This window comes from Arachis stenosperma, chromosome 1 (genome assembly GCF_014773155.1).
Source record: "Arachis stenosperma cultivar V10309 chromosome 1, arast.V10309.gnm1.PFL2, whole genome shotgun sequence".
NCBI classification, from domain to species: Eukaryota; Viridiplantae; Streptophyta; class Magnoliopsida; order Fabales; family Fabaceae; genus Arachis; species Arachis stenosperma.
In genome coordinates, this window is record NC_080377.1 from 25391620 (window position 1) to 25417161 (window position 25542).

The following is a 25542-nucleotide window of genomic DNA, read 5'->3' on the forward strand; positions in this document are numbered from 1 at the left end:
CAACGGTGAAACCCTACACACAGCTTGCCATGGAAGGAGACTTGCGTGTTTGATGAAGAAGACAGTAGGAAAGCAGAGATTCAGAAGATGGAGCATCTCCAAAACCTCAACCTATTCTCCATTACTGCAAAACAAGTAACTATTTCATGTTCTTTCGCTTTTCACAAACAATCCTGATAATTTCTGATCTCCTGACTAAGATTTACAAGATAACCATAGCTTGCTTCAAGCCGACAATCTCCGTGGGATCGACCCTTGCTCACGCAAGGTATTACTTGGACGACCCAGTGCACTTGCTGGTTAGTTGTGCGGAGTTGCAAAAGTGTTATTGCAATTTCGTGCACCATCCTGCATGGCTTGATCATTTACTATTTCCAAATGACACTGAGGAAAATAAACTGGCTAATCGAAATTGGCAAATTTGCTGGCTGTTCAAGTAATTCCTATAGGATTGTCCCAACACAAAAAAGAAAGGTTCAAAGTGACCATGTATGCCCCTCACTTCACAGCCAGGCAACTGGATTTCTCACAGGCCATTCCAACCCCTCTTCCTCGAATTAACAAACCATTTTGCCACATCACTCTTACTTCTCACGGTGAACTTAATTTCTGCCTCTAAAAAAATCAACAACATAGGGAGCGTTTCAATTTTTCTCGTTTATGATCGCAACTCCTACATCACCAATTCTTGCTTCGAACGGTGGACTACTTACTACTCTAGGTACAATAGTACTTTAGAGGAAATCCAGCAATATGCCATTCGAACAGCCCCCGCCGTCGAAGGTTCTCCCAAAAAATCTCAAAAAAGAAAAGATGACAACACAGCTTCTTTGCAACAACCACAACACAAGAGTCAAAGAACTCCCACCAGAACTTCTAGAAGGGTAACTATTTCTAAATATACTCATGCACTTTAAACTGAAATACTTCTCAATCACACTTATTTAACAACTCTTGATTTCAATCTTTTCATCAGTTATGGTTGCAACCATCGAGTGAGAGCTCCGATAGAAGCGAGCAATCCATCCGGAACATCCTTGCTACTTCCTCTCAATCAAAGGACACAGCTGATTCAGATTCGGGTCCTCAATTAATTCGAAAGCCAAGACTTATTCTGGTAACATTATCATTTCTACATATATTTCATTTGAGCTAGAATAAATCTTAACTTATAACCGTGTACCTTGTATATCATCCCACTACTACCGCTCAATCAATCACTTCACCCCCAGTGCTGAATCAACCACTTCAACAACAACAACATGACCAGGGACAAACCATATCTCATTATTCAATCTAGGCCATAGAGTCTATTCAGCCACTGCAACGTGTTTTCCACTTCCCACTAGGACACAAGTGGTTGATCTCACAATAGAGCAAACCCAACAATCACCAACACAAACTCTGAGCACTGGATATACCTCTCCGATCATCCAAGCTGCACTTTCTGCTGAATATCAAGTAGCCCCTGACTCTGATTCTCTTTCTCGAGTTGCTGAGACCACTACTTCCGATTCTCCTCTATCCAGAGTCATAGAAACCTTTCCTTCTCCTTTGAGAGCATCCAGTCCACCTCAACAAGCTGAATTTCAAACTCCCCTTGATCAAGGATCTGGAGGTTTGGGTGTTTCTTTTGAACCTACAAGCGCTACTTTGGCTAGGTTAATCTCCATCTTAAATCAAGCCATTCAAGAGGACGAAGTGCCTATTCCTGCCCCGGTACTCTCCATACCTTCAACATCTAGTCTTTCATTCGAGTTGAGTGTTAACACTCGAGAACAACTTCGGTCACTTCTTAAACTCTTGGATCATCCACTTGCTGCATGGATCAATGATGCAATTCTCAACCAGCTTTTATCTGAATTGTTAAATTTTGCCTTTGAACTTCTGGCTTTTACTCCACATTCTGCCATAGTCCACTAATTCAAACAACTTGCCAACAACAATGTAGCTTTCCAAAACAAGCTTCAAAAACTTGAAAATGAGGAGGCTAAAATCAAGACTGAAGTAAAAAACTATACTGCAGCCCTTCAACCACTTAAAACTTCCCGGGCAAAATTTGATTTGAGAATCTCTCAGGCTATTTCTGTTCAAGCCTATTATGACAAGGAAGAGATAAAACTCGAAGCAGAATTGGCCCAGATCAATGAAAAACTTGCTAAAATACGCAAGAGAAGAGCTGATATAGTCATACCTCTGACCGCTGCCCAGCAAGAACAACAACAATTCATTCAAGAAATTGTTTCTATTGAGACCAAACAAGAAGAATGTGGGAGACAACTTGACAATGTCCAATATGAAAAGTTCAAACATGCCGAGGCACTTTCAATTCTGGACCATGAAAAAGCAAAGCTACGCTCAGACTTGGCAAATCTTATGGCACCTCATGCTTCTCCTTAAATTTCAATATCTGTAATAGTTTCACTTTCTTTCGGACTTATGCACTTTGACTTTTAATTTAGCAAACAATAATATTGCTTTAAGTATTTTCCATTAATCAAGTCAATTATATTTCCCGATTCGATATCTTTGATCCGATATGCATTTTCCGAATACAATCCTATCACTTGGAAAGGACCTTCCCAAGTATGGGACCATTTGCCAAGAAATCGAGATTTCTTTTTCATTGGCAAAATAAATTTTTAAACCAACTCACCTATACTGAAATACTTTTCTCTTATTCGACGATTATAACTTCGAGCAACACTTTCTTTTTGTCGAACCATATTTTCAAGTGCCAGAATTTGCTCTGAATCTAATTCATTCAACTCATCAAACATTGCATTCCGATAATCATGGACTGGCAAATCATTCAGTTTCGACACTCTCAAAGTATTCAAATTAATCTCTAGTGGTAGCACCGCATCATGGCCATAAACCAATTTAAAGGGCGAAGTATCTGTTGACCCCCTTGGTGAATTTCGATAAGCCCATAATACTTGGCTTAAAGTTTCATGCCACGTTCGAGGTCTATTTCCAATATGCTTCTTGATCAAACTTATCAGGATTTTATTGGCTGCCTCTACTTGCCCATTAGCATGTGCATAATAAGGGGTTAAGGTAACCATATTGATATTCCTCGAGGCTGCAAAATTTTTAACTCGCTGACCAGTAAACATAGTCCCTTGATCAGTACTTAATGTTTAAGGAATTCCAAATCGATGGATTATATGTTCCTCAATAAAGTCTATTATTTCATTTTGACCAACTTCTACTAGAGGAACTGCTTCAGCCCACTTTGTGAAATAATCAATTGCTACCAAGATAAATTTATGTTGTTTCGATGAAGGAGGATAAATCAACCCAATCAAATCTAAAGCCCAACCTCTAAATGGCCATGGCTTTATTATTGAATGCAATTCAGATGCTGGAATCTGCTGTATCAAACCATGTTTTTGACATTCCTGACATGATTTTGCATAATCAATATAATCTTTTATCATGGATGGCCAATACACATGGTTGCGATATAACACCCATTTCATCTTCTTTAATCGCCTGTAATTTTATTTTTCTTTCAACTGGGATGCTGGGATTCTTTAAATACTCAGCAATAGGCTTTCTCCAACCATTATCTTCCCATTCGCCTATACATAAAGCTTCCCTTTCATCTGTAGGTACTAATATTTGATGGATACTAGCCAACTTTTTAAAAGTTTCTGGGTCAATCCTATATCTCGAAGAAATTTGGCCTGACTCATTAGCAATTTCATTATGAATCCTTGGGATGTGAACCAAAGACAATTTTTGAAAAGAAGTTAACAATTTCCAAGCCGTTGCTAAATATTTCTGTAACTTCTCATTATTACATTTAAATTATTTCGATAACTGCTTTAGGACTAACTGAGAATCCCCTAGGATTTGAACTTCCAGAGCTCCTTTATCGATCAATATTTTGAAGTCCAAAATTAAAGCTTCATACTCCGCCATATTATTCGAGCAAGGATATTTTAACTCAAATAAAAATTCCGATGGAATTCCTTCTGGTGAAACAATAAGAATTCCTACTCCTGCACCATCTTTGTGCTTCAATCCATCAAAATATAACTTCCAATAATCGACTTCAATATCGATTATATTTGCCCTCTGGTCATTCAGATGGTTTGAATTATCAACAAGAAAATCTGTAATGACCTGACGTTTTACATCCTTGGCCGGGACATATTGTAAATCGAATTCTGTCAAAGCTAGCATCCATTTTCCTAAACGTCCCCGTAACATCAGAAAACTCAACATATTTTGATGAGATCAGTTGGTGCTATAACTTTCATTGATTTAGCAACCATATAGCCTTTTAATTTCATACAAGCATAATATAAAGACAAACACAATTTTTCTATTGGGGAGTACCTTGTCTTGATATCTGTTAGAACTCGACTAAGGTAATAAACAGCCCTTTCATGCTCATTCTCATCATTTTGGACTAACATACACCCAATTGTGTTTATAGATGCTGCAATGTACAATTTTAAGGGCTCATATGGGCGAACATTTGTCATATTCGGAGCCTTAGATAAATAAGGCTTAATCGAATCGAATGCTAGCTGATGCTCATCTGTCCATTTGAACTGTGAATCATTCTTTAACTTCACTAAAGGTGCAAACACTCGAGTTCGATCAGAAAGGTTCGAAATGAACCTTCTAAGATAATTCATCTTTCCTAGGAAAGATTGCACTTCTTTCTTCAATTTAGGCACAGACAACGCTAATATTGCATCAGCCTTGCTTTTATCAATCGCAATTCCTTTCTCATGAACAATAAAACCTAGAAAATTTCCAACCGATACACCAAAAGCACATTTTAAAGGGTTCATTTTTAATCCTTTCTTCCTTATGGTGACAAATGCTTTTCTTAAGTGATCAATGTGTTGACTCACTGAAATCGATTTGACCATAACATCATCGATATATACCTCTATAAATTTTCCAATAAACTCATGGAATATAGCATTCATTTCTCGTTGATAAGTTGCACCATCATTTTTCAAACCAAAGGGCATAACTACCCATTCATAAGTGCCTAACGCCCCAGGACAACGAAAGGCAGTTTTGGACACATCATCTTCTGCAATGAAGATCTAGTTATATCCTGAATAACCGTCCATAAAACTTAGAATTTCATTTCCTGCTACAAAATCGATCAACATGTCTGCAACTGGCATAAAGTATTCATCTTTTGGAGTAGCATTATTCAAGTCTCGAAAATCAATACATACTCTTAACTTTCCATTTTTCTTCATCACAGGAACAATATTCGAAAACCATTCCACATATCATGCAGTTAGAATAAATTTTGCTTTAATCAAACGTTCTATTTCTTCTTTAATCTTTTGATTGATTTCTGGAGCAAAACGATAAGGGGTTTGCTTTATAGGTCGAGCATTTGGTTTCAATGCTAATCGATGCTCTACAAGAGAACGATCGAGACCAGGCATCTCGTGATAATCCCAAGCAAAACAATCTTTAAATTCATGTAAAAGATGGAAAAGTTCTGTTCGAAAAGGATCGACAAGATCTTTACAAATATATATAATTCGAACATCATCAAGAGTCCCTAAATTAATTTCTTTTAAGGGATCTTGAGATTCAAACCCATTAAAATGATCATCATCTTTTACTGAATATTTTTTGAAACCCAAAGGTTCTAAATCATAGATGCAATCGAAAGAGAAATCAACAGATTCATTAGAAATAGAATATACTAGATCTTTTACTAGATTAATATCAATTTGATTTTCAGCAGAATGTGCCTCTGCTATTAAATCGGTAGTTTGTATTGAAACACCACTTGTATTACAAGAAGAAAAACTAAAACCATGACAAAACTCAATAGAAGGCATCGAGTTATTACAACTACCGGAAGAATTTATATTCCTACATGGTTCCACTTCATCAGAGGAACCATTTTTATTTTCTATAGAAAGAGAATTACTTAAATAATTATATAAAGTTACCAGGTAGTCTGAAACATCCTGGACCTGGTCCATAAAGCAATCCTTCAGCAAACCTTTTAAGAGAGACAATCCCAACCAGCCGGGCTTACATTCAACTGTGGGTAGCACAACTTCACCGATAGACCTTCCGAAGATAAATAACAACCTTCACAATTATAAGAATTCAGTGTCCTATCAACATTCAAAGGCTTCAATTTACGACTATACATTCTGAAATCAACATGGATCTGTTTGACATAAAGATTCGAATCTGCCTTGATGACTTCAGGCTTGCCATCCTCCGTCCAAAGAAGAACACTTTGATACACAATAGAAGGTATAGCCCCCACACCATGGATCCAATCTCGCCCCAATAAAGCATTATAGCTTGCTTCTGATGGTAATACCACGAACACAGTATTTTGTTCGGAGGACCTAACTTTTACACTCAAATTAACTAGACCTTTTGCTGGGGTCGAAGTCCCACTGAAGTTCGTTACAGCAATATTTGTGGGGACCAAATCATCAAGATGTTTCCCCACCTTCATCAACATCCTTTCAAGCAGGAGACTTATTGCCGCTCCCCCATCAATCAGAACTTTATTCACTTTGATCCCACTCAGAGTAGTGATGATATGGAGTGGACGGAGATGGGATTTCTGCCTCTTAGTAGGCCTCAAAAAGTAACACGTTTCATCCTCATACCGGATGAAGGAAAAAGCTTCTTCGGCTTCCATATCATAATCTTCCTCTGGGTTGCCTTCATATTCCCCCAGATACTCGGTTGGAATAATCGAAATCGTTCCAACTATATCATCATCCCCTTCTTCGAAGTACTCTTCATCGACATCAACCTCCTTACCTTTGTCGACCCCCAAAGACTGAACTATTGCTTTACCTTTCTCCATCTTCGCAGGAGATGGAATCCCCTTCGAGCACGTCTCTCCATCAGAAGGAAAGACAATTCGGGAATGAACGGAAGGCGTTGCCCCCTTGCTTACATCTGCCTGAGGCTTCTTGTTTTGATTAGGGTTCTTTCTTCCTTTCCCTCTTGGATACCCTTTGGCTTGACCACGGTAGTAGGGATATTGGTTTCAAGGAGGTCCCCAATGTCCACACTATGTGTTGCAACAATAAAGAGCATCCCGCTTCTGGAACTCCTGATAGTTCCGAGTCCATTGAACACCTATGGCCTGAGACCGGCTCAAAGGTGAAACCACATTCTGTTGAGGGGTCTTAGAACTCTGACCCTCTACACGTTAAATCAGCTGTCTTTGTTGAGCTTGCTCTTTCCTATAAGCCAATTCCTTTTTCATCCTCTCCTTTTCAAAAATGGTTGCAACTTCAGCATTGAAAACAACATTACACCGTGGACAAAGAGACACGTCCCGGTCTTTAATCTTTTGCTATACTTAGAAGTCCAGCAAGCCATCTCCCGCTCAGGGATACACCGACTGAACTTGTGACTCAAAATCATCAAGAGCCACGTCAAAGTCATAAGACATTCCAACCATGTTCACCCCGAAACACGGTTCAATGAAGCTAGCATCTACATCGAAAGGATCAACATCAACCTTCATCTCTTTTTTCCCATCATCAAACTTCAGCCGTCTTTCCATTATAGCTTCCTGAATTAGGTCCCTGAAACGAACACAACTGTTAGTCGAATGACTGATTTCTTGGTGAAATTTACAATAAGGTTTCCCTTTCAAATAAGGTTTCCAACTGATTCCATGACGTTATCAAATTTGGTCTAAGATTTGAAAACCAAGTAAACGCATTCTTTGTTAACGAAGAAGAAAAAAACTTCATTTTTAAATTCTCATCATTGGCTAAATTTTCAATCTCAACCAAATATCGAGCAACATGTTCAGTGGTTGATTCTCCAACTTTCCCAACAAATTTTGTGATTATCTTCAGATTTTTCACCCCTCTTGGCACTTCAGCCATTTGGACAACTTGACGAAAAGCAGACACAAAATGAGGTTGATTCATAAAACCAACATTTAAACCGACTCGATTGAGCACTTCTTTCACAATCTTGGTGACTTGATAACGTTCACCGCCATGATTAGCACGTAATCTAGCTATAAATTCATCAGTATTTTGACCACGAGGAACTACATGAGGATTTTCTCTATTTAAAACATTATTTTCATTTTGAAACACATTCTCAAATTCTTTATTATCTCCCCTGCCATTATTTTGCCTTTCACTTTTCTCATAATCTACGATTCGAGCAATACATTCGACTTGTCTAGCAAGACGTTCGAATTTTGATTTGTGATCAGCCATCATAGGATTTAGAATTGTGGTCATTTGCTGAGTTAACAGATTGACTAAGTCATGATGACTTTACTCTACTTGCTGTTGATATACCGCCATAGAATTAGCAGCATTCGAAATAGAGCCCACATTATAATCACGATAATACTCGGAATGTTGTTGTGGGTTTTGAGAATTATTCCCTCAATTTACACTCTCAAATCGAACAAAAGGAACAAAACTACCCACCGGTGGAGTGTAACCGGGAGGAAGGCCATAAGGAGGCCAACTGGTAGTTATTGGAGGTAGTGGCAAATTACCACGTGGACGAATGTTACGTCCAACATTTTCAGTTTGCACAGTGGTAACCGCTATGCTTTCACTTTCAATTGCACCTTCCGAACGTGAAGTCACATCTGCTTGTTGCACAATTACTGGTATGCTGACAAACCTCATTTTGAGGGTTTGTTTTGTGCTGATTTCAGGGGTTTTATCAATGATTCCACACACTTTCTATAGGAAAAATACAAGAGTTTGCATTCCTTTCCTAGTTTTGCCTTATGAATGAAAACATGCTTATTTTGCACTAAAATAGATACATTTCTAATCTTCTCTTGATGCCATTCGATGCCGTGACTTGTGTGTTAAGTGGTTTCAGGATATAGAGTAGGAATGGACCGGAAGAGAGAAGGAAGACGGGTGCAAAGGAAAGAAGCATGAGAATTGAGCCTTGGAAATTCCCGCATGGGCGCGTGCGCGCACCTGGCGCGTCCACGCGGATAGAGCAACGTGAAGCCGAGACTAAGAGCCAAGCCACGAGCCGGCTTGAGTAGCGGTTAAGCCAGGACCTTCATGGACGCGCACGCGTACATCACGCCTCCGCGCACTTTACAAGACGCCTCGACGGCGCGTGCGCGTACCTTGCACGTGCGCGCCGATTCGCGAATATGATTTTTTTTAGAAGTCACGTGACTTAGGCGTGGAAGTAGTTAAGAATCCCACTTTTGGGGATATGCCTTGGCGGGAAGAGCTTAAGAAGACCAAAGGAGCAAGGGTTAAGGACACTTGGTTCATTTTTCTAGAATTAGATATTTTTGGAGGAGAGTTAGTTACATTTTGGGAGAAGAAGAGGGAGATTCCAAGCTTTTCACTAGGGTTCATCTTCATCCAATTTCTGAATTTTCAATGACTTTTTGGTGAGATCCATTACAATTCTCACTCCACTTTGTTCATGTCATAGATTTTCCTCTCCACTTCCAAGTAGTAGTTGTAATTGATCAATTCTCATAGATCTAGAATTCAACTTTGTAATTTTGGTTTTCATCCATACTTTGAGGATTTGATTTCCATTGTTACTCTTTGAGACTTGTTGTTAGATCCTTGTGTTGCAATACTTTCAATTCTACCTTCTTCTCATTTTACTATGACTTTCTTGTTTTGCTCATCACATGTTTGATAAAATGTCAACACTAGCTATGGAGTAGAATTTTTACACTTGGCATAGGGTTTGGTCATTGGAAGAAGTTGAATAGTTATATCAATAGTTGATTTGGAATTAGGGATTGCTAGTTGGCTTGGAGTGCACTAAAGCTAGATTCCCATGAGGTGGAGCTAGGACTTGTGACTCAAGTTGATTGTTGTCATTTGATTTTCCTCTATACTTAGGGGATAACTAAATGAAGCAAAGTCTAATTGTTGTCAACATTGAATGGACTATAAGGATAGAATTTCTAATGCCAACCCTAAGCCAAGTCTTTTGATAATTGATTGTTTGTTTCTCATTACTTTGCTAAAACCTCCAAGAAATTCCAACAAGGCTTATTAAATCAATAAGATGCACACTTTGGCAATTCCAAGGGAGAACGACTCGGGAGACTAGTACTCTCGGATATAGATTGTAGATTTGTTTGATGATGGATTTCGCGTCGGTTTAGACTATACTACGATTGATCACTTGATAAATTCTATACCGGCAAAAATTCATTCGTCAAAATGGCGCCGTTGCCGGGGATTTGCAATGGTGTTGCGTTATTGGTTATTGTATATATGTGAATATTGTGAATAGCTTGATTTTTTTGATTGCTTGTTAGTCTTTGCTAGTCTTAGTATTTTGTTTCATTATCTCTTATTAGTTTTTGTTTCTTATTTGCTCTTGCTATCATGAATTCTCACCTTGGCTATGAGTTTGGTTATAAACATGTTGTAGGAAATGAGGACTATAATGAAGATGTGTATCAAGGATGGGACACTCAAAGGTGGGAGGAACCATATGCTTATGATCAATCCTCATGGCAACAACCCCCACCAATGCACTATGAAGAAGAGCCATTCCATGATGCATACCAATCCAATGGCTATGGTGAATCTCCTTGTGACTTTCAAGAACCACCACCATATGCCTATAAACCATATCCTTAACATAACTCTCCACCATACTCACAAGCCTCTTATCACCAAAACCCTCCATATGACCCCAATCCTTATCCACCATACCCACCACCTTATGAGCCATATGAACCATACATGGAACCACCACCATTCCAACACAATTACTCTCAAGAACCACCTCAATGCACACCATCTCCATACCCTTACCAAGAAGAACCACCTTCCTACTATAAACCCTCTCTCCAAAATAATGAACCCTCTTATCCACCCCAAGTCCCAATAGATGACTCTCTCACATTGCTACTTCAAGGACAAGCGGATATGCAAAGGAACACCCTAGAGTTTATGACTAACTTGACCAAGGTAATGTCTACCTTAGCCTACAAATTTTTGAACACTCAAGGTGCTTCCGTGGCCACATGTGAAGAATCCATTGAAGATCATAGCATGAAGGAGAGATTGGAAAACCCGGTGGAAAATGAGGGAGGCTATTTTGTATTAGAGCAATTGGAGGAGCCTATGATTATTGAAGAAAAGGAAGAAGTGGTTGAAGATTTAGGAGACGTTGAGAGTCCATGGGAATGTACCATCATGGAAAACTCTTCCAAGAAGCTTGACATTGATGTTGAGGAGGGTGCGCAACCTCCAAAGCACATCATGGTTGAAGACTTTGAAGAGGTTGATCAAGAGATGGATTCAATTATTGATGAGTTCCTATCCACAATTGAATCCTCTCCCATTGAGCTTGACATAGAGGGTAAGGAAGAAGATACCTCACCTCCCATACCCTTGGTAAGCCACGAAGACAATATTAAATTGGAAGGAAGCTACCAAGAGGAAGAGGTTGAGGTTGATATAAGTTGTCAAGAGGTGGAAGTTACAAGGGAAGAGCACAAGAGCGTAGACATCGCAATGGCTAAGTGTGGGGAGGTCCCCCTTCCCAAGCCACCATCACCTAACATAACATTCAAGTCGGTAAAATTTCTATCCCTAAGCTTCACTTTCTCACTTGAATATGGGTTGATTGAAAATGATGGTCAACTTAGAGCTCTTTGTGGAGTGAAGAGTAAGAGGGAGTGGTGTAATGGTTGGAAAAAGAATGTTAGGCTCATTAAGGTTAAACCCTCAAGGCATAAATACTATGGTTGGAGGAATGCTAAATTGTATGGGTCTAGAAGGAGAATGTGGTGCATAAAGGAGAATTCTATATGCCTACCACCTAAGTTGAATCATGATGATCAACTAGAAGATGGGTGTGAAAATAAGATATGGGATCCCGGATCACAACATGAAGACCAATTTTGGGAGCTCATATCTTGGGGAGAACCTCACCCAAGTTTGGTGAAGATGGTTGGAAATTCTGTCAACCAATTGAGAAGCAAAGATCCTTGGAGATTCAAGGATGAGTACAAACATAAGCCACCATGGCAATGAGCCCCTCAAAATGTCCAACTTAAGGACTTAAACTAAAAGTGCTAGGTGGGAGACACCCCACCATGGTAACCTCTTTCCATTCTCTTTTAATTTTGTTTAATAAGTGATTTGAGTTGCCATTGTAGGTAGATTTTCATTTCATATTGATTTGTTAGTAAAGATTGGTTGTTAGTATGTTGTATTCATTAGTAGTAGATGAATATATCCTAAAATCAAATTGCATTTTTTGTGAATTGTTTGATATTTGATTGAATAAAGAAGAGTTTTGGACATTATAGGGAGCTCTTGGGCATTTTTTTTCTGTTTTTTTTTTAGCAAAAAAAAAAAAAACGGCCATCGGCGCGCTAGCACGCTGTGCGCGCGCGCGCACATTGCACTTTTGCAACTTCTGGTACAAAATCCAGAGAGTTGTGCGCGCGTTGTGCCAGCATGGTGCTGGGAGCACAAGCTTATCCACGCGTAAGCGCGCTGTGCGCGCGCGCGCGGATCGTCCCTGCTGCATCCATGCGTGAGCGCGCTGTGCGCGCGCGCGCGGATTGTTCCAACCTCATCCACATGTAAGCACGCTGTGCGCGCACGCGCGGATTTGCTCCCTGCTTTTCTCCTTCCTCCTTTCTGATCTCCTTCTTTCCTCTTCTCTTCTTCTTTCTTTCTCATTTTTTTTCTTCTTCCTCTCTTGAAAGATTTTTTTTTCTTTTCTCTTTTAATATAAAAAAAAATTTTAATAATAAAAAAATATATATAGATATATATAATAATAAATAAATAAATAAATAAATAAATAAAATACTAAGAAAAAAAATATTAATTAAAAATATAGAAAAAATTAAAAAAATATAAAAAAATAATTTTTTTTCTTTTCTCTTCTTCCATTTCCTTTTGTCTATTACATTTGCATACTTTTATTCTTTGCATTTTAATTTTGTTTCTATAATTTTTTCTCATTTTATTTTCTAAATTTCTCATTTTAATAATGGTGTTGAACTCTCTCACTCAATTGTTGAGAATTTCTTGCATTTGTTTTGGTGCTTCATGACTTGTTACATTAATTGTAATATTTGTCAACACACAAGATTAGTGCTTTAGTCCTTCCTAATTCATTACCCTTTGTTTTTTTTCTTGTACCGCTTCATCATTGAGTTAGGATAGAATCAAATGCTTTTCATTCGTATCACTAATCTTGTTTGTATCAATTCTTATTTGATCTTGATGCTCAATATACTCTCCATGCTTTAACCTTACTCTTGCATCAAGTATCATTGATATGCCATTTTCTCTTATTGTTTCCTCCTCTACATGTTGTAGCTACCATGTAGTAGAGGACCATACTCCTACTTGGCATTAACCCCCGCCTATGTTCTATTTACTTTGATATCTTTGTCATAGGCCTAATATTCCTTTCCTTTTCTATCCTTTTAGGTTGGCCACCAAGGAGGGAGAAAGGAAAAGCTTTCAAAAGGGGCAACAAACAAGTCATCTGCACAACCTTTTGAAGGAGCTCATCAATTGTAGCAACACGTCCACCCTGCTCCTCTTTGCATGCACCGAGGACGGTGCAATCTTCAAGTGTGGGGAGGTCGTCCGACCGATCTCCATGGGTACCAATTTCCTTTTCAACACCAAATTTTTATTTTTCTTTGTTAGATTAGCTATTACATTGCATGATAGGTTGCATGTTAGTTAGAATTTGTACATATTTTTTTTACCACTTCTTTCTTATTAGGACTACTTGGTTAGGGTGATGATTTTCTTTCCAAGAAACTGTTTTAGGGCACCCTACCAATTTGAAAAAGAAAATTTGTGGAACTTGCTTGAAAGAATGCATTTTGGAACATGGTTTTTGAGCTAAGAACACAAGCTTGCGAGATTCGAGCCTAATGGTGTGGTTACATCTTATAACCACTTATTTTCCCTTCTTGTGTGCATTATTCTCTTTCTATGATTGTAATCTTTGATTTGTTTGATTCTTTATGCCCATTATTCCTTGTATTTATGCATTTATATGATTGAGGCCATCATTTCATTACCTCACTTACCCAAATGGCCTTACCTTTTATCTTCCATTGTTAGCCAAATTTGAGCCTACGATTAACCCACTTGTTCTTAATTTTAGCACATTACAAGCCTTAAAGCGAAAAACAATAAATGTCCTTAATTTGGATCTTTGATTGGCTTAGGCTAGTGTGTGTGAGTATCATTCAAGTGTGGGAACCTTGGGACATTGGGTGAATAAAAGGGTAGTTTTGTATTATTATTGAAAATATTGGGAATTGGGGTACATGCTCGTGTATTGATCAAATGTATAGACCTTATGCATTGATGCTCTTGTATATAAAAAAAATGATGAGAAAAAAAAACAAAAGAAAAAGAAAAGAAAAATAATATGGAAAAAAAATATAGAAAAAAAATAGAAAAGAAAGAAAAAGAAAAAAAAAACAATAAAAAGGGGACAAAATGCCCCAAAGTAAAGCTCAAATAAAAGTCAATGCATATGTGTTGTGAAATGAAAAGAGAATGCATGAGTATGTGGAAAAATGAAGAATAGGTAGTTAGGTTAGAATATAGGATGTCATAGGTTAGGTGGGAAGTCTAAGCCTATCAAAGATTCAAACTTCAAGCTCACTTGACCAAATATGCATCCTACCTTAACCCTAGCCCCATTACAACCTAAAGAAAAGACCTCATGATAATTGTATGCGTGCATTGAATAATTGTTGATTGTTAGATGAAAAACAAATCTCGGAAAGCATGATTAGGGGAGAATTGAGTGAATCAACCCCAAACACCGAGCAACTAGAGTGAAAACACTTCCGGTGAGGGTTCGATGCTCAATTCCTTGATTCCCGGCTTTCATGAGCATTCTTCTTGCAAGTCTACTTGAACTTCATTTTGATATTCGAATTGGTAGGACTCATGAATCGTTATATGATCTTGGCCCTACTTGTGCAAGTATGACTTGGAGAAATGATTTATTTTTAATCAAGTAGGTAAAACCATTTTGCATTTAGTTGCATCCATTTAGATAATTGCATATAGCTCATTTACATGGAATAAATGTTGATACCCTTTGTTTCTCTCTTGGCTTAAGCATGAGGACATGCTTGGTTTAAGTGTGGGGAGGTTGACAAACCCCATTTTGACGGTTTATCTTGTATTGATTTTAGGGGATTTTATAACCTTTTACCCTCATTTATCCATTGAAATAGCATGGTTTTGTATATTCTCCTTTAATTGTGCTTAAGAGTGAAAACATGCTTTTTAGGTCTTAAAATAGATAAATATAATTTACCTTGATTCCATTAGATGCCTTGATATGTTTGTTAAGTGATTTCAGATTTAGGAGGCAAAGATTGGATTAAAGGAATGAAGAAAAAAGCATGTAAAGTTGGAGAACTCATGAAGAAATGAAAGAACCGGAAAGCTGTCAAGCCGACCTCTTTGCACTTAAACGACCATAACTTGAGCTACAGAGGTCCAAATGATGCGGTTCTAGTTGGGTTGGAAAGCTAACATCCAGGGCTTCGAAATGATATAAATTTTGCCATATGTTGCTTCGCGTTCAGGGGCGCGCACGTGCACTTTGCGCGCGCGCGCCGATTCTGTCCGTGGCCCACTTTAATGAAATCGTCCCCAGCGGTTTTAGGAGCCTTGTGGGCCCAATCCAACTCATTTCTGATGCTATTTAAGTCAAGTATTGAAGGAAAATCAATATACTTTAGATATTTTTGATCATTAGTTTAGTTTAGTAGTTAGAGTTAGTTTCTAGAGAGAGAAGCTCTCACTTCTCTCTAGAATTAGGATTAGGATTAGGTTTAGTTCTTAGATTTAGATTTAGATTCATCTTCTTCTACTTCTATCTTCTCAATTTCTTGTTGTCACATTCATTCTTCTTCCATTCTTTTATTGTAATTTCCTTTATGTTGTTCTTATATTTTGTTGTAGATCTAGTATTGTTCCTTCTACTTTCTTCCAATTCAATAAAAGGTAATTCATAATAAATGTGTTTCTTTTGATTGTTGTTGTTAATTCCTTTCAATAAATGTTGTTAGATTCTATTCTTGTTGTCAATTTGCTTTGCTTTTCTTTTGTGCCTTCCAAGTGTTTGATGAAATGCTTGGTTGGATTTTAGTGTAGGTTTTGTTCCTCTTGGCCTAGGTAGAGTAATTAGTGACTCTTGAGTTATCTAATTCCTTTGTTGATTGATAATTAGAAGTTGCTAATTGATTTGAATGCCTCTAAAGCTATTCTTTCCTTTAGGAGTTGATTAGGACTTGAGGAATCAAATTGATTCATCCACTTGACTTTCCTCCATGGTTAGAGGTTAACTAAGTGGGAGCAATACACAATTCTCATCATAATTGAGAAGGATAACTAGGATAGGACTTCTAGTTCTCATATCTTGCCAAGAGTTTTATTAGTTGTTAGTTTATTTTCTTTGCCATTTATATTTCTTGTCTAAAATCTCAAAAACCCCAAAACAACTCACAACCAATAACAAGACACTTTATTGTAAATCCTAGGGAGAACGACCCGAGGTCCAATACTTTGGTTTATAAATTTAGGGGTTTGTTTTAGTGACAAACAACTTTTTGTATGAAAGGATTAGTGATTGGTTTAGAAACTATACTTGCAACGAGAATTCATTTGTGAATTCTAAACCGTCAAAAATCCAATCGTCATATGCTATCATTGGTGGATAAATCACCATTCACATTTGACACTTCATTAGCCATGTGAATGATCTTTTCACTTCTCAATCGCATACACCAAATAATACATAAAATTTTTGACACACTTCAATTTAAACTGTCCTACCGGGCATGCCAATTTGTTTTGTCAATTTTTAACAAATCGATGGTGGTTCGATTCTAATGGTCTGTGAGAGAAATCAACTCCTCTTTTTCAGGTACCAGTTTTCTATAAGTGCATCAAAGCGTATCGAATTAGACGAGTTTTGAAATAGATATTAAATTAAGATTTGTAGAAGAACAAAATAAATTAAAAATAAAGTTTTTGAAAAGTAAATTGACTGGAATCGAAAAAGATTGCATTAAAATTAAACAAAGCGATAAAATGCCTTCGAGTTAATCAAAGGACTTTCGACATGGAAATTAAAAGATGCTGAAATGTAAATTTGACAAGGAAACTAAAATTGCTTGAAAGGTAAATTGAACATGGAAAGTAAAGTTTTTGCATGAATTGTAAATTGAAAAGATAAAAATATGGAAGGAACCCTACTAAAAAGAGACTTGATCGCAGACTCAGAAATTTGTTGGGGATGTGAGTGTGTTTGAATGTTTTCTGAAGTAAATTTCCAACCTTTTTTTCCTAAAACTTTCTAATATTTATAGCCTACCTCTGTAATCGACTATTAATTACACAATATTGTCTTGCGCGCGCATTCCCTGGTAACCGTTCCCACTCTTTTGCTAATGAAACGTTACCCATCAATTCCTCACGTGGTGAAAGCTTTCAACTTCTCCACTTATGTAACCGTTTGATCCTTTATTCGAGAAACTATTCGATTTATTATTCGAATACCTATTCGATTAAGCCCGTTCGATTTAAGAAGAAATTCAAAATCAAGTTCATGACAAGCAACTCCCAACTTATACTTGCACGTGCCCCTTTTTCGACATCTGCTTCCCTTCTCATTGTCTCTTCAACACTTTGAATTAGCTCGTCTTAATCGAAAATATTTTTTGACTAACATTATGAATGTTTTTTCTACTAAATTTTGGATTTTTCTTATGTTTTGGATGTTTCTTTTTTAGGATTTTGGATATTTTTTAATAGTTTTAGATGTTTCTTACTTAGTTTTCAAATGTTTTTTTTTCTAATTTTTTTATGTTTTATTTTGTTAGGTTTTAGAATTTTTAAAATAATTTTAAATATCTTATTTTTGTTAGATTTTGGATAAATGATTTTTTTGTTACGTTTCAGATATTTTTTGTTAGGAATTTTTAAAATAAATTTTGAAATTTTTAAAATGAATATTTAAAATGATATTTGAAATTTTTAAAATGGTTTTAGATGTTTGTTATTATTTGGTTTTAGATTTTTTTTTCTAGTTTTTGGATTAGATTTTAGAGGTTTCTATCTCGTGAAAATTTGAATTGATATTCACTCTAAAGAATTTTAAATTTTTTTTGGATATTTTGTTTTTTGTTAAGTTTTAGATGTTTTATTTTATTATATTTTGGATGTTTTTTATTAAAAATTTTTAATATAATTTTAAAAATTTAAAATGAAATTTTAAAATAATTTTAAATGTTTATTATTATTATTTAATTTTAATTTTTTATAAAAAAATTTATATATTTTTTATTAAAATTTAAATATTTTTCGTAAAAGTTTGAATTGGTGTACTCTCCAAAAAAAAACAATGCTAATTGTTGGTTAATTAGATAGCGAAATTGTATAAACAATGATCAAATAGAGGCTGCCGGGATTAAAAGGGAACCAATAATTGGGAAAAACGCAAGGGGAGAAGCTATTGCATACGCAAGGAAGCATATATTGAAAAGAATGACGTAAAAATATCAATAATAAATTAATAATGTATAGTCATGCATTTATTTTCTTTTCTTTTTTAAAATATAAAAAAAAGCAAATGTATAGTTATATTTGGTACGTGTGTCGTTGGTGAAAGCAACCCTCTTGATGTGCCTTCTGTATTTTTATTTTTTATTTTTTTGAGAAAATAACTAGTTTCTTATTTTTTATTTCAAAAATAAATAAATTATTAATTAATTAAAAACGTAAAAATATCTTTTAATTTTAAAATATGAAATATTTAATTTTTTAAAGAAAGTTATTTATATTTATATATTTTGAACTAAAAAAAATTTAAATATTTTATATTTTAAAAAATAACAATAATTTTGTATTTTTAATTTTTTTGATTTCTTTATATTTTTAATTAATTAAAATTTTATATATTTTTAAATTAAAAAATAAAAAATATCTTTTTTATTTTTATTGTCAGTACAATATCAATGTTTGTCTTTTTCTTAAAAAAAATAGTTTAAAAATGGCATTTATATTATAACGATTTGAAAGAACTCGTAATATTTTAGAATTTTTATTTAAATTAAACAAATATATAATATACGAAAATACATAAAATGTGAAGTATTTATAATAAAACATATTCTTACACATCTTGAATGCTGAGAAATAAGTTAAAAATTGAATATATTTCGACGTTTGAGATCCTGTACTGTAATTAGATAATGCCGAGACATATTTTAGATGCACCCGTAATATGTGTTATTATGAAAATTGGAGACTGAGCACACAAAATATGTGGCAACTGAGAAAGAGATCTCATAACCTGAGATACGTACAATTTATCTAATTTGAGTCTCAGCATCTGAGATATGCTCAGACGCATATATAAGGTCACAGTAGCCGAGCTTGTTATGCATTTGAATAACTTTTAAAAATTTTGTTAGTTTCTAAATGCTTAAATTTGACTTCATTAAGTAAATATGGTCCGCAAGAATATGTCTGCGATGGAGACATTAATAGACTAAATGCTACTTGGTACGTGGTTAGAGCTTTAGATTTTGAGGCTAGTAGTTTTTTTTTGTTTTATTTTCAGTGAATAATTAGTTTAAATGTTTAGACTTTAGTAACTTAGTTAACGTGGTAAGACTTAGTGACTAGACAAAGTTAGACAATTTATATACATATTGTCAGGTATATTATGATTTGATATTTTATGTCCACAACTATAATAACTATGATGAATCAATCTCGCTTCGTCAACCCCTAACATCGAGAAGTAAATCAAGCAAGCATAATTGACCTTAATCCATAAGTCCTAGCTAACTTACTAATTTCTTAGTAAAAAGCTAGCGTCAATGGAAATAAGAGTCAACTAATTACCCAAGAATTACCACTAAATGTCAGACATTATGACTCTAATATCCTAGGAACTCATTCCCAAGTCAAGGTGTAAAAAGCTACTCAAAATTACCAAGTGACAATTTCACAAACACTTGGTGGGTATAAAACCAAAACATAAGAAATTGCAAAGAAAAATAAAAAATATCACCAAACTATTCACAAAATCAACAATAAACACTCAAACAAGTAAAGAGAAATTATAAAACATTAAATTCATCAATGAAAACTTCAAGAAACCAAAATTGCATATATTAACAAAGTAACTTGAACTATAGGAAAATGTAACAAGAGTAGTGAAATTAAGGAGAAAATTAAAGAGTACTTACAATGAGATAAGTAAAATCCAAGATCAAACTTGAAACTATAAAATGCTACAATGAAAATTAAGTAAACCTAAGAGAGAATTTTCTACTCTAAATTATTCCTACTCCTAATAATGCTTTTTAATCTAATTTAACCTAATGAAAACTTAATGCTTTGATATGGAATGAAGTCCTTTTCATATAGCACTCAATTTCAGCTTCAATATATCCAAAATTGGGCCAAAAGGCCTCCAAAATCGCGAGCCACGTGCCTCATTAATGAAGTCACGCACTGGTAGCTGTGCGTACGCACAGATGTGTACATACGCACACTTGCTGATTTTTCTACTTGAGCATACGCACGAGATGTTGTGCGTACACACACTTGCTGATTCTGCTCTTGTGCATATGCACAGAGAGTTGTGCGTACACACACTTGACTGTGTGCTTTTCCTTTTTTTCATGTGTTCTCTCTTCTTGCATGCTTCCTTCCACTTCTACCTATCCATTCTTGTCTAATAGACCTGAAATCACTCACAAAACATATCACGGCATCGAATGGAATAAAAGTGAAATTAAAATGCTCAATTTAAGCCCAAAAATACATGTTTTCACATTTAGGTTCAATTTAGAAATCAAACACAAAGTATACTATTTTAGTGATTAAATGTGATTTTGCGTGATGAAATACCGAAAATAACTACGATTTTAATCAATTTTTTTTGTAGTGCCTACCATATCTAACCCATAATGGTTTATCCAACTAGTTTATTAGTGCACATTATTAATGTTTAGCTTATCCGCCCAACACTGTATAGATAAGCGTTTTTTAACTAAATCCAATTAAGTTGATATAAGTTCAATGAAAAAAATATATTCATGAGTAACCGTTTTTTTTTTGTATTTTTTTAACATAAAAACTTTTGGAGAGTATAAAAATTTATTGATATAATACAAAAATTTTTATACATAACACAAATTATTTATATAACATAAAAAATTTTGTACATAACACATAAATATTTGTATATATTATACAAATTTTTGCACATAGTACATAAATTTTTACTGCGAATATATTTTGTTAGTTGGATGAATCGATGTTCTAAACATGTAGTTCTTTAAAATTTTACTATATATCAAAAGATCTGTTATGCACTAAAATTTATGTGTTGCGCGTATTTTTTTGGTTACGTGTAAATGTTTTGATTGTGTGATCCATAAAAATTTTTCGTGTTAGGCACCAAAATTTTTGTGCTATGCACCAAAATTATTGTATTGTATACTAAAATTTCTGTACTGTATATATTTTAGACATGTGATCAATAAAAATTTTTTGTGTTGTGCTCTAATTTTTTGAATATATATATATATATATATATATATATATATAGGAGAAGAAAAAGTAAAAATTACAAGGACCATGATGATGACGATGATAATGAAAGAGGATGATGACGAGAAAAAAGAAAGAGGAGGAGGAAGAACGACGGCAACGATAGTGGTAGCGAGTCAGCGACAATAATAACAATGAAAAAATCACGCATGTAGAAAAAGAAGTCGACAATGACAAAATAAAAGGAAGAAGAAGAAACAGCATACACATAAGTACATATATATATATATATATATATATATATATATATATATATGCGAATATCATTTTTCGTATAATAATGTTTAATATGTAGAAAATTTATCAAATGCATGCACATGATGTTACAAGTGCATGTATCATAATTAAAAGATAATTTTAAAAATATATAATAAACATTATTAATATTAATTTGAACTCATATTCATTTTGAATAATTATTATTTATGATAAATATAGTACAAATAATACTCTAAAAATAATAGAGTATTGTATGTATACAAAAATAGTGGCAGTGGGGCTGAAAATTCAAATGGTCAACCTTTGCAATGGAAAAATATAGGGGGACTTTTATGATTTCCAACAAGACTACCGGATTCGTTTCTCTCTACTCATTTATTCCACCGTTTGATATATCAAATTATCACACAGCCACCCACCCATCATTCGTCCCCACTCAAATAGTCTCACTCCATCATTCCCAATTCCAATTCCAATTTCAATTTCAATTCTCTCTCTCTCTCTCTCTCTCTCTCTCTCTCTCTCTCTCTCTCTCTCTCTCTCTCTCTCTCTCTCTCTCTCTCTCTCTCTCTCTCTCTCTCTCTCTCTCTCTCTCTCTCTCTCTCAAATGAAACTTTATAAACCACACCATCATCTAATCATCTAACTCTCTCTTTCTCTTTCTCTTTCTCTTATCCCTCGCTCTATCTTCTACATCATTCATTCATCCTCTCCCTTAAGGGAACACAAGAGAACAAAGAAGAAGATTTTGAAGCACCTTAAATGGGTCTTCATCATGATTCTACTCATAATAATAACAACTCAGGCCTTCATCTTGTTCTAGGGTTGGCTCTGAGTTCCTCCTCTGATTCACCAACACAAGAAACCATAACTACCTCTACTAAGATCCCGCCGTACTCCTCTTCCTCCACCGTAACAACCGATGATGCTGAATTGCTATTGCCGTCTCTTACTTTAGCTCTCTCCGGTCACGATGTGAACAAAAACAAAAACGATGATCCGCAAGAGCACCATAGGGTCCAGGTAGTCCCTACCAAGGCTAACAACAATAAGGTCTACAGTAGTGAGGACTACCCTTCTACTGGTGACGTGTCGGCACAGAATTCGCCTCACCACAGCGCCGTTTCGTCTTTCTCCAGCGGCTGCAGAAGAGGAGTCAAGAGAGAGAGGGATGTTAGCGCTAGCGACGAAGCCGAGGCGGAGGCGGAGGCCACGGAAATTGAGAGGCTTTCGTCGCGAATCAGCGACGAAGAGGAAGACGGTGGCACCACCGCCTCCGCCGCTGCCAGGAAGAAGCTTAGGCTCACCAAAGAACAATCTGCTCTGTTGGAAGACAGCTTCAAACAACATAGCACTCTCAATCCTGTAATTAGTTTCTCTCTCTCTCTCTCTCTCTCTCTCTCTCTCTCTCTCTCTCTCTCTCTCTCTCTCTCTCTCTCTCTCGTTTCCAAATATCAAAGAGACTCAACGACAACTAAAGATGGAAAAAAAATACATAGTTTATCTCTATGTATAGTTTCTTCATGTATCTTAATAATAATAATAATATATTATTCGATTTTTGGCGTTTAGATATGTTGATGAATTTCAGTATGATTTGTAATAGACGAAGAATAATTAAGTGATTTTATATCATTAATACTGTTTGTTTGTTGGGTTGGATTTACAGAAGCAGAAGCAAGCTTTAGCGATGCAATTGAATCTACGGCCTCGACAAGTTGAAGTGTGGTTCCAGAACCGGAGAGCCAGGTGTATATATATACGCTGATATGATTGCTTGATTAATTATTTTGGAATATATTTATGTATTTTCATAAATGAGAAAAATCAGAAGTTCTAAAAAATATAGTGGGATAGCCACGTAAATTTTATCTGATTTTAATTAATAAAAATATTAGGTGATGAATATTTTTATTAGGTGAGGAATATTTTTATATTTATTTTATTTGAGTTATTATATTAGTTAATTTTTTAATTTTTTGTTTTACTAAGGTATACTGACCTTTAGTTATTTTGAGAAATATTAGTAACTAATATTTTGTTTTAAATATTTATTTTTTAATACATGTAAATTTTTTTAACGAGAACTAGTAAAAAATTGTTTCAAGACAAATATATTAACAAAAAATATTATTTATATATAAAATATAATAACTATATTAACAATTATATATTTACATATAAATATATAAATATAAATATATCTTAAGTAAAAATTTACATGAGTTTGTCTTTTGAAAAATTGATAGTCAAGAATCAATAGACAGTAAATATACAGTAGATGATAATTTAATTAAATTTATTAAATCATTTAAATCAACTAGTAATTTTATATTAAAATAATAACATGTAAATATTCACCATATAACAGATGTTTAATTCAATTTTAAAATATATTTTGTATTTAAATATATATTTTATATTAAAATATTTAAAAAATAATAAAAATTCATCCTGATCAGATGTAATAAATGTAAAATATTAAATGTAATAAATATATAATTTTAAATATTATATATATAAAATTATAGATATTAAATCGAATAAAATAATTTTAAATTATTATCTTTTTAATATTACTCTTTTTGATATACACCTCGTATGATATGGTGTGGCTAATATATTATACCATGTTATATTATGAAAAGATGATTGATAAAAAAAACACTATTAGTTGTTATCTAAGAAGTTTTTGGATTGAGTATGTTGTTGTAACAGAACAAAGCTGAAGCAGACGGAGGTAGATTGCGAGTTCCTAAAGAAGTGTTGTGAGACACTAACAGATGAGAATAGAAGGCTACAGAAAGAGCTTCAAGAGCTTAAGGCACTCAAACTGTCTCAGCATTTGTACATGCCTCCCATGCCCGCCGCGACACTCACCATCTGCCCTTCTTGCGACCGGGCCGTTGCCATTGGCAGCGGTGGCAGCGCTTCCAATAACATCAAGAATACTCCTTTGATCTCCATGGCCCCCAAGCCTCACCACTTCTTTAGTCCCTTCACCAATCCTTCCGCAGCATGTTGATTTTTATTAGATAGTTCAATCAAATATATTTAATTAAACATGCTAAATCATTTAACCATCTCTCTACATGAAATGAAGATGTCTTCGTGAAAATAGTCTATTTGTATTATTATTTAGGCTTTTCCTTCCCTTTTTTCAAGGATATGTAAAACAGAACAAAATTAGACAGGAGTATTCCCTCATTACCATTGTATTTGTTTGGTTGAGGGATATACGTCTTTATTATTATGGACTATCTGTAGCTAGTGAAAAGGATTAATGGTATAATTAGTATAAGTAATATATATATATATATACACTGTAGAAATTTTAGCAGTAACTACTGATAAAAAATTACTGTTAGTTTTTCTTTTGGATTTCTTTTATTATTGTATGTTTATAGAAGACATATCAATGTAGGAAAGAATTATCTGAATTTGTTTTTGTTATTCAATCTTGTAACTATACCATGTTATTATTATGGCATATATGTATCTATGTCCACGGAATTTGTGTATCAATTTCACTTTCCAGTTACATGCATGAATTTTGATTCATTCCAGTTAGACCACTGAAGTCTATTATAAATTATAATAAGTGATTTTGAGTTCAAATTTTTAAAAAATAAAATAGTTACCGAAAAATATAAATTTTTTCTTGAATATTTATTCTAATAATCCAACTCAA

General features: G+C 34.8%; 2 protein-coding genes across 2 annotated transcripts; one reads left to right on the top strand and one right to left on the bottom strand.

Moving 5' to 3' along the window:
- Positions 1-2642: 2642 nt before the first annotated feature.
- Positions 2643-3068, bottom strand: LOC130976694 (uncharacterized). The gene has a single exon (XM_057901613.1). It carries the CDS (start codon positions 3066-3068, stop codon positions 2643-2645), a length of 426 nt encoding a protein of 141 aa, XP_057757596.1.
- A 19404-nt stretch (positions 3069-22472) lies between these two features.
- Positions 22473-25223, top strand: LOC130937837 (homeobox-leucine zipper protein HAT22-like). Its single transcript, XM_057867108.1, has 3 exons — positions 22473-23216; positions 23521-23600; positions 24570-25223. The coding sequence occupies exons 1-3, from the start codon at positions 22614-22616 to the stop codon at positions 24874-24876; spliced, it is 990 nt and encodes a 329-aa protein (XP_057723091.1). The 5' UTR covers positions 22473-22613; the 3' UTR covers positions 24877-25223.
- The last annotated feature ends 319 nt before the right edge of the window (positions 25224-25542 follow it).

Coding starts and splice junctions, on each gene's coding strand:
- LOC130937837 (XM_057867108.1), top strand. CDS start 22,614: ATGGGTCTTCATCATGATTCTACTCATAATAATAACAACTCAGGCCTT. Junction 23,217..23,520: donor AACATAGCACTCTCAATCCT/GTAATTAGTTTC, acceptor TTGGATTTACAG/AAGCAGAAGCAAGCTTTAGC. Junction 23,601..24,569: donor TTCCAGAACCGGAGAGCCAG/GTGTATATATAT, acceptor TTGTTGTAACAG/AACAAAGCTGAAGCAGACGG.
- LOC130976694 (XM_057901613.1), bottom strand. CDS start 3,068: ATGGTTACCTTAACCCCTTATTATGCACATGCTAATGGGCAAGTAGAG.